The sequence below is a fragment of the Otolemur garnettii genome, unplaced genomic scaffold, assembly GCF_000181295.1.
Source record: "Otolemur garnettii isolate 467f Iridium unplaced genomic scaffold, OtoGar3 scaffold00002, whole genome shotgun sequence".
NCBI lineage: Eukaryota > Metazoa > Chordata > Mammalia > Primates > Galagidae > Otolemur > Otolemur garnettii.
The window spans coordinates 23,989,597-24,004,887 of record NW_003852397.1 but is presented as its reverse complement, the minus strand read 5'-3'; the positions used below and the strand labels follow the sequence as shown (position 1 = coordinate 24,004,887).

The following is a 15,291-nucleotide window of genomic DNA, read 5'->3' as shown; positions in this document are numbered from 1 at the left end:
GCTGCATGCAGCTGGCGGAGCAGTGAGCGGAGCAAATCTATGGTCACTGCTGGTGAGAGAACTCAGACCGCAGCTCAGCTGAGGGTGGGCAAGCAGCAGCATCTTCTAAGTGAGTGCGTCCTGACGACTCTCAGAATGCAGGGCTCGCTCACGACACGTACTGTGAACAAAGCCGCAGAGGTGGCCTCTGCTTCTGCCCGGCTGCCTTCTCTAGGAAGCCACACTACCCACCCCATGCACTTGAGGAAGGCATGCATAAATTTAAACTTTACCTTGCTTTCATACTAGGTGAAAGGAAAGAAAAAACAAAAACAAAAATGATTGACTTAGAATTGTATTTCATTTCATAAAACAACAAACTTTAATCATAAATCTTAAAAAAAATCGCTTCACAGGGATCTATAACACAAAGGAAGGCAATGCAAATAATGGCAGAACAGGGAAGAGACGCATGTCCTGATTGCAGTGAAATTAGAATCCAACTATGACCACTGCTTACACTATTCTCTTGGAAAATTTTTCATTTTGAAATATGAACATAAAGCATCTATTTTTATCAATTTAATGAAAGGGAAAATACACGAATGTCACTATTCTCAAGTACTCATGAGGAGCTTATAAATACTGCCTCTCAAAGAGCTGGAGCTTAGCAATACATGTAAAAATAATGTAGGTTTACCCAACTTTTGTACTTTATCATAATGAGGTCCTGTCTCTGGGCAAAATAACAAGGGAGTGTGAATGTCTGATTCTGTTATCAAGTGCAAATATACACCTAAAGATTATTTTAAGTAGTGAAAATATCACTACAGAAATATCATACTGTAATTATGAAATGCTATAGCGTGAAAGCAAAAACGTCTTAGCCATAAAGATTAATTTCTCCAAATCGAGATACAAAACCTTCTCAATGAACTTAACAGGGACACTGTGTAGATATTATAATTCCTAAAAATCACTTTATGGTAATTAAAATCATCACTGGAATAAATGAAGGTAGGTTTGGATAGCCTTATTTTGGCTACCTTTAGTTCATGCGATAGAATATAGTTAATGATCTTGCAAAGTAAAATTTTAGATTTGAACAACTGCTGGGCCCCAGGATTTAGTATACCATCTGTCCTACATAGACACTCAACAAACACTTGTCAAATGACTGATCAATGGAGTTCCAATGATAACTATGTCACTATTGAAATTAATTTGATTTGTAATGATCTTTCTGACTTGGCATTGAGAGCTATATTCCCAACACAAATATATTACAATGCAGATAAATTCAGAGCCAGTTTCTCAGCACCAGGAATCTCAACAACTACACCCTTGAAAGCTTGTTAATTAAGCAGTTGCTTGGTCTATGGGTTTAGATTTGGGACCAAGGAAATTTCAGCCTGCATGCTGACTGTCACACCACGAGACTGAAGTTCTGCTAGTCATTTGGGAAATGTGGAAATATAATTAAGCACCATCCTTTTCAGAACACTGAAATTTTTCCAAATGTAATTGGCCCCTTTGGAGTAGACAGGAGTTTTATAACTATTAAGCTACCCAAATCATTAACTATTAAGTATTTAAAAACTACCAAACTCATTAAATAAAACAAAAAAATCAAAAACAAGGTAGTCTGTGTTTGTAGCAAACTCTCACGGTTTCATCAAATAGATTAATCCCATTGTAATTAAATTCAATTCATGTTCATTGAACACCAAGTACCCTACAGGCTTTATTTTTTATGTTGTATAACAATCAGCGAATTAATTAAATACCCCATGAAATATTTACTATTGAGTTACTTTTATATTTCTTGAACTAACTAAATTATGAGGTAAATATGTCTCCCCATCCTGCTAGCTAAAAAGCATACGTGAAAAAATGTTGGCATGGGTCTGAGAAAAACTAATCTAGTTGTAGTATTAGGCATGCGGGAGAGCTCTAATACAGCATATAGGAAAGTGCTAATACACTATGAAGATCCTAACACTTAGCAATAAAATAAGCTATACTCATAGTATCCCAGAACACTGACTAATTTTCAGAGCACTAAGCAATGTCACAGGGCCATTATCTCCAGTGAATGTGCAAGGAACAGCAATTACAAGACCCACATTCACTGTAGCTTCCGCCTTTAATTACCTTCATAATTCTCTACAGCAGGTGTATAGAAGGGAAACAGTGATTCACATCCATCTCTTCAATAAAGATGTCCAATCTATCCTTTGGTTCCCAAATCTGCTGTTACCGTACAATGTGATTTTTGGGGGATTGGGCCTTTCGGCATCTAAAGGTTCTATGACATCCCTATTCTAATTAAACTTCAGAACTCTAGTGAGCATAGCGGCCATTTAATTAAAACTTAATCCTCAGCTTTAAATCTACTCTAAATTACCTCAAGTTTCTCAGCGTGGGCAGGCCACCGAAATATATTTTGTCATCTGCTTTCAGGTCAAGACCAAAGTTGTTTCCGGGAGATGACGTTGCTACGTTGTCCTCCTGATTGGTATCTATATCTACGATTGATATGTTGGCTGTAAAGGAGAAGGAAAGTTTAACATTTTATTTGAACACTATCACCCACATCTACTGTGTATCATTATAACTGTTACCTAAAAATAGAGTCTAATTCTAAAATTAACATTGATTTTCTTAAGCACTTGTACTGTATTTGGCCATTTAATAGTTGCAGAAACTATAATAACACAATAAAACATGTTATCAAACTATCCCTAAAAAAGCATAGAAACAATAGCTTGAACATCAATGAAGGCAAATCAACGATGATAAAAGAGAGACATTTAGATGGACGTCAAAGATCCATTTGTTGTAGTTTTCTGTAATATAGATAATAGTTAGAAAATATAGTAAGACAAATAGTAAAATGCTAACGTAGATATCGAATGGGGAATCAGGTCATTCATTGGAAACAGGCTGAATCTACAGCTCTTCCTGTGAATTTTACTTGTCACAGTGCTGCTATGGTTTAGGCTCATCTGCAAAGTGTGAGATGAGCCTAGAGTTGTACATGGACGTGGGACATGGGGATGTTTGGTTCTGCAAGATGGTGGGATCTACATCCACTGTACATTACATATTAGATTGAGATTAGACTGGGTTGTGAGAGAACCACAGTCCTTATGCCTTATTGCTTTGTTCTTGGGTCTTTCAGGGTATTTCTAATATGATGACGATAAGAATTCAGAAATAGAAAGAGAAAAAACGAATGAAGGGGCATTTCTCTGTTTAAACTGCGTTGTTTAGAAAGCAGATGGAACCCCCTTATCTCATCTGTCTGTCGCCCTCCCACCTCCACGCCCTTCTTAAGGGTTGAGCGAGGCTCTTTCTGATTTACACGCTTTCTTACCATAACATTTGCTTAGACCCAGCCTTTAAGTATTTTGTAAGCATCATTGACACATAGTGAGACATTAGTTCATTATCATGGTAGATTTGGACTCTAAATCTTTACCTGATGTAAGATCTGAATGAGTGAGGATTTGAAAATGAATGTTTGAACCAACTGTACAGGGATTTCTGTTTATTCGTTGGAATGCTAGTTTCTTAGATGTTCCAGGTTAAAATAAATGTAGCAAACACTGGGTAGAACAAAGTTAAACACATTTCTTAATTTTATGGCTGCCTGGATCTTTCAACTAATATACAATGCTCCGAGAGAGGGTCATAACTCTCTCATGTGAATGAATACTGTGGTAATCCATTTTTAGGGAGCCTTATTTCAGAAATATTTCAACCTGCTGCAAATGGAAAAGACTTTCCTTTCCTTTAAGGCTTAAGACAGGGATGTCATGCTATATGGGTGCAACTCAGTCCCTGTTAATAAAAACCAATGTAGATATGGACATTTTACCCTTTGAAGGAGCTGTGTTTCAACCTGCTGCCATTGACATTTTGGAAATGGCTTTAGAAATTTCCAAGCTGTCCTTGAATTATCTAACCTTGGACATTTGCAGATGTCTCCCTTCTACCATGCAGAATACTCTGACTTAATTTTCTTCCAGTTGTAAGGGGGTTACTTGCCTGTTTTTTCAAAGTGTTTATTTACTGCTATTACTATTTAATTGGAAGGTATTAAATAAAAATATCTGACTTAGAAAAAGAGAGCAAGAGAAGGACATAGCTAGAGGGAGATGCACTTCCCCAATTTATTTGACCATGGAATATTATTATTTTTCCTCAACTCATCATCTTCCCATGTTAATGTCTTTTAGAAGATAGAGATGACTATCAAATCCCCCAATCCCATTATAGTTTATAGCTCTACCATGCTAAAAAGATGTATCTTCAATAAAACCAAACACAACTGCCTTACAAAAAAAATGACCAAAATCAGAGATAATCCAAACCTATTAAAACCTTAAGTTCTCAAAGACTTTTTTACAAAAATCTTTTTATAAAAATAAACAACAAAAACATCATTCCCCATTTGTGAGGAATCATTTTCCTATTAAAAAATAGGTAGTAAATTGAGACTTGGCTATTTACTTTCATGCACATTAATTTCACACTCACATTTAATTACTTTCATCTACATAATTTGTTTCATGCTACATATATCCTTGACTAGACTGGTTGCTTAAACAAAATGGATTTGCAAAACTGTTTTCAAGACTTTTTCATACACCTTCCTTTTAATCTAGATCCGCACAGATGTTTTCATATGGGGCTGTTGACTGGAACCTGAAAATAGCCTCTTTTTGCAGACCTGGTGGGTATTTTAATGGTGTCTGAAATGAGATTCTGCTTCCTATCACAGGCGAGCCAGTGACTGGAGGTGGTTTTCCTCCTTATCCCTGAGCGAATATATGCATTTTGAGAAATCACTCTAAGAAAAACTGATTAAAGAGCAGCAACACAATTGAATTGAAATTCACTGGTCCAGGAGTTAACTCTGGCAGAGAAACATAGGATGGCATAGTTTTCCTGTCTTTAAGGAAGAACTTTACTCTCTCCTTCCCAAGTGATAGCAATGAAGTGGGTCCTACTATGAAATGCTAACACTTGCTTTTGTTTCTTGCCTTATTTCTTTTCCTAACTGAATAGGAAAGTAAGCTATTAATGCAAAATTTCGGAGTGGCTGAGTTCAGACGTCATGTATGGGTAAGCAAGGAAATAAGGGTTTTATTAAATAACAGACACAGAGCAGGGGCTTAACTAGTATTGGAGAATCAATGCTGAGTTGTAAGAAGCTAACTGTTTTTACTTTGGTAATTCTTTTAATCCAATGAAAATTGAAATAATCGTTTTCGAGTTTGTTTTCACATCAGTGCACTTGGATATGGTGAACGTCTCCTATTAGTGACTGTGGGATGCCCTCCTGAAGGGTTGTATTTGCATTTCAAGGGATGGCGCTCATACAGGCTGGCAGAAGGTAATTCATGTAAAACAACTAATCTGCTCCCTGAAAAGGAGAGATGCCGCTCATTGTTGGAGCCTTATTCCTTTCTATCCCATTACTCGATGAACTCTGATCATGCTAAAGTCCTCAGCGACCTCCCTATATCCAAACTTGCTGGAGTCCTTGTAGTCCTGATTTAATACATATTTATGCAGTCTGTGATACTGTTAGCACTTTCCTGCTTCTAGGGAATTTCTTCTTTGGGCTTCCATACTGCCAAGCTTTCTGGCTTCTCCTACTTTTCATTCCCAATCTCCTTCCCAGTGTTTTTGAACACTTTCGAAATGATGACGTTCCTTAAGCTAGCTCTCTTTCTTTGTCCACTTCTCATGTTTTAGCCATCTGGGCAAACTCGAGTTTATATTTACTTACAATATGTTGAATGACTCAAAAATATGTATCCCTGGACAAGAGTTTGCCTAAACATCCACATTCAGCAGGTGAGACACGGTCATTTGTATTTTCCTTTAATACTTTAAACTAAACATATTCCAAACCAAAATGACTATATTCCTACTCCCAAATCTGTATTGCTTATCTTATTTGTTGTTATATAATTCTCATCCAATCTCCTAAAGTTCTATGGGTGTCCAACCTGCAGACTGCGGGCCGCGTGCTGATTGAGAGGCCTATTTTGCTTATCTGTGGTGTTGAATATCATGAAAACTATGCATGGATCCTTTCTTTTTGCTAATGAGCTTTCATCAGTGTTTGTATATTCAATGTGTGGCCCAAGACAATTCTTTTTTCCCAGTATGCAGCAGAAAAATAAAACAAATAGGTGGGACATCCCTGTAAGTCATCACGACTTTCTCTTCACCATTTATATCAATTAACAGCTTTATTAAATTCTCCTCCTAAATAACTCGTATAATCTGTCTGATTTTTCTTGAAGCAGTTTTATTGAGGTATAACTGATATGCCAAACCATCACCACAATTAATAAAAATGAACATATTCCCCACCCCAAAGTTTCTTTATGCTTCTTTATAAGTCTTCCTTCCTGCTTTTCCCCTACAGATGCCATTTATAGCTAGCTGCTAGCTGCCCTCTGTAACTGTAGATGGGTCTGCGTTTTCTAGTAATTTTGTGAAAATGTACTCTACTTTGCCTGCTTTAATTCACTCCATAATTATTTTGACATTCATCCATTTTGTACATGTATTAATACTTTATTAGTTTTTATTGCTGAGTTGTATTTCATTATATGGATATATCATAATTTGTGTATATCCATTCACCTCCTACATAGCCATTGTATGGATGTATCATAATTTGTGTATATCCATTCACCTCCTACATATCCATTGTATGGATGTATCATAATTTGTGTATATCCATTCACCTCCTGCATCCTGATGGGTGTTTGGATTGTTTACAGTTTTTTGATTTATACAAATAGTAGCAATATAAACATTGTGGTATATGTCTTTATACACAAATACAATTTCATATATCTTTGGTGAATATCTGAGAGTGAAATGGCTAGTTCATGTGACAAGTGTGTACTTAACCTTTTCTAGAAATTACCAACCTGTTTTTCAATGCTGTGCCATTTTATATCCTCACCAGCAGTGTATAAGAGTTCCAGGTGCTCCACATCCTTGGCAGAACTGGGTGTGGGCCGTCTTTTTAATTTTAGACATTCTACTAACTGTGTAGAGGTATCAACGTGGACTTATTTTGCATTTTCTTAATGTTGGATCCCATGGCAACTCTTATTTCAAGCATCATTCATCTCCTGCCTATGATGCTATTGGATCTGATCGGTCACTCTGTCTCTAGTTTGTTCTTAATGTATCTTCCACATTGATCCCTAGACTAATAAACTGAAATTGAAATTAGCATGCCATCAATAAACCCAAACTTCTCAACATAGTTTAGAAGATTTTCTGTGATCTGGCCCTTGCCAGTATGTCCATCCTTGTTTTCCACCACTTCTTGAAATGTGAACTCCAGTTAGTCAAACTTAAAAGTTTCCCCTAAATAATCCATGTCTTTTAAAAACCATTAACTTCCCATGTGACACTCTGTCCCCTGGATCATTGTGCAACTGCCTCCATCCTCCACAAAATGATTGAGGGATCAGTTACCGTCCTCTCCTTTTCTTTCCATACTATGAGCCTTAGCATTGACTGCTTCCCAGAGAATTTATTTATTGGTGCAGCACAGAAGACGTTAGTCAAGGACAGGAACTCTATTCATCTTCATTGATGCAGTGCATCTGATACATAGTTGGCGTTTAATAAATGTCTCTTATAAGGGCATTTAATAAATGTCTCTTATAAGAGCTAATCTCCTGGAGCAGGTAGTCAGGTTAATTTCCAAGCCTTTCTTCTTTTCCTTTTTCATGTAAATTTCACTGATTTAAATCTTTGAATATTGCTCCTAACAGTAAATGGCTATATTCTTATATTCTATTGAAGTTACTTTTTCAGCTGCATATAAGACATCTGTATTTTTTTTGTGTGTGAGTTACTTTTTTAAATAACTTTTTATATCATGGCTTTGATGCTTTTGTTTTTATTAGAAAAATTAGTAGATGTTAATTGACCTGCTAGAGTAAATAAGATGCTTTAAAAGTAGCACAAAATATTGAGCAGGTGAGAATACATGTGGAAAAATAGAATAGCCATAGTTTTATTATAATAACAAAATTTCACCTACTTGATTTGAGAAGTTGGTGCTGAGAGCTCAGAGATAATGGAGAATGGGGTACAACCATAGGCAGAAGACGGTAGCATTTCCAGCCTAATTTGAGAATCAAAGTTCTGAAAGAGGAAAGCTCAGAGGGCTTAATGTGATTTTTTTTTTTTAATGGTGATGCTGTAGAGACCCATTACAGAAAAGGAAGGAGAATAATTTGTGTCATTAAGACCCCAAATGAAAGTTAGAATAGCTGCTTGGTATATTTGGTAGAGTATTCAGGAAGGCAAAAACAATGTTTGTCTAGAGTAAATCTGAAAGCCAGCAGAGACTTAGGGAAGATGTCAACCAGCTTCAAAGGGATGGAGCTGGAGAAAAGAAACAAAGCAGGAGATACGGAATGAGCTAAAATAAAGAAATGTTCTTTCTGATTTTTGGACCATAGATTGGTAACAATGTCACTCCATTAAATCTGGAAAAATTAGACCAACTGGGGAAAGAACGTTCTAAACTGATGGAATACTTGAGTTGTCTTAAACCAGAAACATACTACTTTTAAGTACCTGTACGTTACTATAACTTGACCTTTGACTAACATTGATTCAGACCACAGATCTTGTGGTTATCTGTTTAATAGAATAAAAGTTTAGATGGCAGACTGACTATAAAAATTCATATTTCTAAGGTGGTCATTTGTGGAAATTATTCTCCTAGTTAGTTGAATAATTCTATCCTTTTTTTCTTATATTACAGATTTGCTCGACATATTATCTTTAGACTTTATAGCCCTAGTCCATTTAGCCCACTTTTACCTTTCTCACAATACACATTGATCTTTTCCTTCCTTCTTCAAACCTATTATTCTACTACCTCTTAACCTCGCCCATCCTCAGTTAATTTTCTGCTTCTAACTTCAATAAAATGATTATTGCATCAGGAGAGAATTATCTCACAGTCCTGTTCCATACTACAAACTTATCTTTGTCTTCCGTTGGCTCCTTCTCCTTCTATCCTATTTGTGGAAGAAAGATTTCTCTCTCCTCCTGAGACTGGGCACTTTCTCATTAGTCTGCTGTCATCCTCTCACGCTTTCTAAGGCCTTTGCTGGATGATGATGATGATGACAGTGATGTGAGCTCTTACTCTGTCACCCAGGCTGGAGTGCAGGGGCATGATCAGCCTTGAACTCTTATACTCAAGCAATCTTCCTGCCTCAGTCTCCCGAGCAGCTGGTATTACAGATGTTCACCATCATTTCCAGCTAATTTTTTAATTTTTGTAGATAAAGGGGTCTCGCTACATTGCCCAAGCTAGTGGCCATGAGCCACTGTGCCTGACCCCTGCTATATTATCTATTACCACTACCTTTTTTTTTTTTTTTTGTATTTTCAATCACTTCTATTTTATTGGTGCATTATCCACAGCCTAGATGGTCAAGAATCTTTCATCCATTTATTCAGCAAGTCTTTACTGAAAGTTTGCTATGTGCTGGGAACTGATGGAGAAAATCAACATGGTCCTTCACCTCATGATCCCTGCTCTCCATGCCCTCCAATGCCATCTCTTTCTTGGCTGCTGCTCTACCAGATTTCAGAGCCAAACTGCCTTCACAGTCAGTCACAGTCACTGCAGCCAGCTTTGCCACAGTTGTTTCTCTGTAATACTCTGTAATTGGCTTTCACTGTAACCACATCGCTGTTCTTTCCAAGGCTTCCAATCACCCTTGTATTTCCAAAGACAATGAATTTCTTGGTCTTTATCTTCCTTGAGCGTTTTGTGACCTATAAATTAAATACTTCATTCTTCTTACTTTTTTTCTTATTTTTTCTACTTTTTTTACAACATTCTCACAAGTGTGCAAAAAACTTTCATTCTTTTACAAACTCTTACTTCTGTGATACCATACTTTCTCAAGGATTCATTTCTCCTTGATTATTTCTTCACAGCCTCCTTTGTGGGAAGTCTTCCTTTACTATATTACTGTGCTACTGGGCTTTGGACTATCTTATTCTAGATATGACTGCTTATTTTTCTTATACCTATTTAGATACAACTATTTAGAATACGACAGTAATTCCTAGGTGTCCATTTCTCTCTAAAACTCTGCTAATGGCCGGGTGCAGTGGTTCCCACCTATAATCGTAGCACTCTGGGAGGCCTAGTTGGATAGATTGCTTGAGCTCAGGAGTTTGAGATCAGCCTGAACAAGAGTGAGAACCCATCTCTATTAAAAATAGAAAGACTAGCCGGGTATGGTAGCACATGCCTGTAATCCCAGCTACTTGGGAGGCTGAGGCAAGAAGACTGATCAAGCTCAAGACTTTGAAGTTACTGTGAGCTATACTGCCACAGCACTTTACCTACCTGGGGTGACAAAGTGGGACATCGTCTCAAAAAAAAAAAAAATATATATATATAAATTAAAAAAATAAATAGCTCTACTGATTTTCAGATACATATAACTAATTGCCTTTCCTAGGCTGCTAAATGTACTAAAAGTAATTTTAATACATATTCAAAATAGAACTCAGCATCTTTCCAGAAACTCCTTTTTTTTTTTTTTTTTCTGTGTGCAACACCTTGGGGATTAGCACTGGCATATTATTATCTAACAGAAAGAAAATAATTCTAGATCTCTCTGTCTCTCTTTCTATATTTTTAAATGTAAGTGTAAATATCAAGAATATCACAAAGCTCTTCAACTTTATGATACTTTATATTGTTCAACTCCATTCTTTCCTCTCCATTCTCATGGGGGTATTGACTAAGTTTCCATTCTCCTCCCTCTTTACCTGGGTTACTGCACACTGCCAGAGCATCCTAACTTGTCACAAATCTACCCTCCAAATTGCCACTAAGGAAACTTTATGAAATATAAATCGGATGGTGTCACAGCTCTGATTAAAACTGTTATAGTTCCCCATAGCTTTCTCAATAAAGTTGAGACTCACTCAGTTCATAGGGTCCTGTATGGACTGGCTCTGTTATCTCTTGGCCTCATCTGATGAGTTTCTGTCAACATTCATTCATTTATTTATATATGGATTTGCTTTGTAGGTACTAAAGCATTTTTCAAAGTGTGTTGAGCAGAATGCCAGTATTTTAGGAATGAGGGGCTTTCTGGGATTAAAGAAGTTGGGGAAATGTTGGGTCAGAGTCAATTGAAGATGTCTTTAGTGAACTTCTATACAGAACTTCTAACAGGCAAATGTGCACGGTGCTTCTGTTACATGTCAACAATGTACACAGCAGTACTCCAACTCAGAGAAGCACAAACCAGTTTTTGACCCAAGTGAGGAGTTTCTCCAGGGTTTCATTTTTCAAAGAAATGCCGTTGGAAAAGGAGGTATCATGCTCTGTATCATGCTCTCTGATGGCTCTGGGCTTTCACAGAACTCCCACTGCTCTGAAATGTCCATGTGTGATGTTCATCCAGCTAATGTGACTCTTGCTTGTGCCTTTGGGGCATCCCCTGGGAGCTGACCTCTGTTTCCGTCAGTATCTTCCCTTCTAAGATTGCTCGCCGACTGTGCACATCTCCATTACAGCAATAGCTCTCTACCCATCCTCCAACCAGGGATACTTGTCTATCTCCCTTTTTAGACTGCAAGTTCCTAGAAGGCCAGGCCTTGTCTTAGAACATCATTTAGTTCCAGCACAGCACTTAGTAGGGGAATGGCAGATAGGTGTTAAATGCAGGAATGAAAAATGGTGCAAAGTTCAATCCAAATTATCATAAAATGTTACCCAGACATCCTAAATATTGATTAAATCTTTTTATATTAGCAGACATACCAGAGCTTAATTTGTAGACATTGGTGATGCCATGGTATGTGGAATTAGGGGAATCCCCTGAATAGCAATGGCACTATAATAAGAACTGATGAACTTGAATTTCTGTTTCGGTTGTGACATCTTATATATATACAGTGGGTATATTAATTTAATTATATTAAAATTGTAATACTCAATATATGCTGGCAAATACAATGATGAGTATAAGTCATGGTTGAGCACCTCTTATAATTGTGGAAGTCAAACATGACTTGGGTATTATAATTTTAATACAGTGCTTTCCCTTCTTAAAATGTATATACATATTTTGGCATCTTCTGTATGTATTCCTGTTATCGTGTCTAAGTTTGAGCACACATTTCACTAGAAGAAAATACCTACTTATATGATCAAATATAATAATGTTTGAGAAAGTGTTTTAAAATGTATCAGAATGATAAAAATGTCAGGCTATTATTAATCGATTACTTACTTGCCTACATACAAACTTTCTGTACTTTTAAAAGGCAAGGAACTGGCAGCTGTGCCCTACCACTTCCGCAGACTGCACTGTGGGCTGCTTGAAAGGAAACATCTTGGCAAAATGGGAAGAAAAGGAAAGCGCACAACATTTTTCAAACCTATTACAGGATATAATTTTACAAGCTGTAAGACAGTTTTATGCTTTCAAATTAAGCTCTCAGTTTCAAAAGAAAATGACAGAGAACCATTTGGCTCTTCAATCAGTCACGTCTAACCCAAATCACCTATAATCTAAGCCAAAGAAATGACTATATCAGTTTTTCGCAGAACTTGTGAGTAGCTAAAATTACAGGTAGGGCCTTCCTCCTGATCAAGTCCGAGTACACTTCGGAGAGCATGATTAAAATCCACCCTGCATCATCACTATAAAAACTTACCGTGTTTTTGAATTCTTGACAGGGTGAATGATTTCCATCTCCCATCATTATGGTTTTGATTGCTGACAACGGAAGCCATTCCCGAGCCCAGATCATAACTGACTTTTATGTGCCCATCAGTGAGCTCCACACTCATGAAATCTTTCTATTAAGAGAGTGAAAATACACCCGTGATTAGATACACAGAGAAATATGTACATAGTTACTTTTTTGTGAGCTCATCCTAGGGCCTTTTGGCTAAATTGCTGCATGTGTCGCTCTGCTACAGTAATACAATCTTAAAATAGAATTAGTATTTCTATTTTGTGAATTTTTTTTTTATGTGTGTGTGTTATGGTACAAATGGTCACAATGAAATTTCCGGGACAGATCTATTTAGTAGTAAAATGGGGGATCCTTTGAAAATAAAGTAAACTAAAAGGTATAATCCCTGGAAGAATTCTGCCAAGAAATATGGACCCGAAAAAAAAATAAGGTCAAAGAATATTTAGAGTCACCTTTCGACTTAGATGTCTAGAAGAATATTAAGGAAGAAGTTTTTCTGCTGCATGATTTCACCCTTGGAAAATCTTTCCTGGATGCTTCTTTTAAAGGATCATATGAAGAGTTACAGTGAGAATAAACAGTAATTAAGTTGCATATGTGATTAACACTATCAAGGAAAATATACATGCACTATCTCTATCACCTATTGGGTGATACCCAGCCACCGGATAATTTTTTTTTTTTAACAATAATTGATAATTTTTCCAATAGCTGATAATTGTATTGGAAGTCTACATAAAAGAAGCAGACACATTTTCAATCATAAAAGAACTGCTGTGTGCAATGATCTTTACCAGATCTCGTGTGGCAAGGTACATCAGGAGAGCACTTGAAGAAAATGTCCTGAACTTGAACATGACAGTGGAGATGTTGGGGTACCAGCGGATGGGGCGGCTGACCAATGCATAACCTTCACCATCAAACTGAATGGTCCCTTCACTATCTTCCACCTGAGGACTGAAGAGAGAGACAGGTCCCGTGAATCAGACAGAGCATGCCTACTTGGTTTGCCATTATTCAATGCATCAAACTATCCCCTGGGACTCAGATGCAAGCTGCTGTCTGGGAGGGACAATCCCAAACATATTTCAATTTTTCTGCTCCTCTCTGCCCTCCCTGCCATCATCCTAGCCTGAGTAGCTGCCCTCTCTCACCTTTCATTAGGTGAGACCTATAACTAGGTCATTGATGTTTTAAATATTTTGTGATCTGTAGAATACTTGATAGCTATACTGATGTTTAAGTGTGTCTTACTGGTATTTGTACAAAGTGATAAGGGTTTCTGAATGGGCCGAGAATCCACGATTACATTTCCTACATGTGCTATACATAACAATGGAACATAGGCCCCTACGCTCTGAACACTTGCCTTCCAACAGGTTTTCCTAGGACAAATTAGATGCAGACCATGAAGGAGCCTGTATTTATCTGTGTATCTTTTATCTGTTTTCTTTACAGAATATAAGCTCTATGAGATCATCTAGAGATTATGGACTAGTCCCTACATGAGGCACAAACTCAGAATCTGGCCTAATACTTGGTTCACAGAATCCAGTCAGTGTTTGCAGGATGAAACAGGTTTTAGTATAGCAAATTGCCTCACAGAGAATATCTGTTTGATCAATGCTGGTTGAATAATTAATGCATATCTAAGATAAGTCTTGTGGATACAACATTTAAAATATTTTTTTTTCAAGTGTGATGCTCTGTTTATCAATCATCTCTCTAGCTGGTGTTTCAGAGCACATCTCCATTGTGGGGATATTGGTGGGAAAGGAGCTGTGTGCTGGCAGTGTTTAAACACAGACATGCAGAGGGCCTACTTCACTTAGCTGGCACTAGCTCAAACAAGGTAAATCTGGCTTTGCATTAGTGACTCTGGAATAAGAAAGAAATGAGCCTTTCCAGGTATATTTTATAATATTTCAATATCTAACATTATGCTAGAGTTTAACTAGTCTACCTACGTTTGCCAGAAAAGTAACTACTCCTTTATAATTAATAAATGCTAAGCTTCTTAACTTGCCTTTTGTTTTCTTTTGAATTCTGATGTTTGATCAAGTTAAGTAAGGATTAATTATGCTATTTTGGAATAGCCATGTTCTTCCACATGTAATTGGTTAACTCTATAACTGTATGTATTTGGGGGCTTAGTCTGTTAAAGTTTCGTGATCATTGCAATATTCAGCTCAGTGCATTCTACTTGGAGCAGTTTTTTCTAATTTAATCTTAATGCGAATGTTAGAAGTTTAAGAAAAATAAGATACACTTTCAAAAATAACTTTGACAGACTGCTCTTTCTAAAACATAATGACAATTATATCCCTTCTACTGACTGCTGGATAAATGCAAATTTCTAAGACTGCCATTCCAAGCTCTTCTACCCAATTTTCCCAGTCATTTTTTAGTTTCTTCTTTTACATCTTTCCCATAAAAAAATCACTTCTACTTTTTAACGGGAAAGTCTGGTCTTTCTGTTAAAATGTGACAAACATT

At 36.9% G+C, this 15,291-nt stretch overlaps 1 protein-coding gene across 2 annotated transcripts in view; it reads right to left on the bottom strand.

Annotated features, from left to right (window-relative positions):
• Positions 1-15,291, bottom strand: part of LAMA2 (laminin subunit alpha 2) — a 614,120-nt gene that overhangs the window by 38,262 nt on the left and 560,567 nt on the right. Inside the window, exons 50-53 of one of the 2 annotated variants that reach the window (XM_003781659.1) lie at positions 13,590-13,752; positions 12,751-12,895; positions 2,387-2,525; positions 273-284 (exon numbers count right to left, since the gene is read on the bottom strand). In XM_003781659.1, the coding sequence (XP_003781707.1) occupies positions 273-284; positions 2,387-2,525; positions 12,751-12,895; positions 13,590-13,752 (459 nt within the window). The remainder of the gene's footprint in view (positions 1-272; positions 285-2,386; positions 2,526-12,750; positions 12,896-13,589; positions 13,753-15,291) is intronic. The other variant, XM_003781660.1, reaches the window with a different exon arrangement.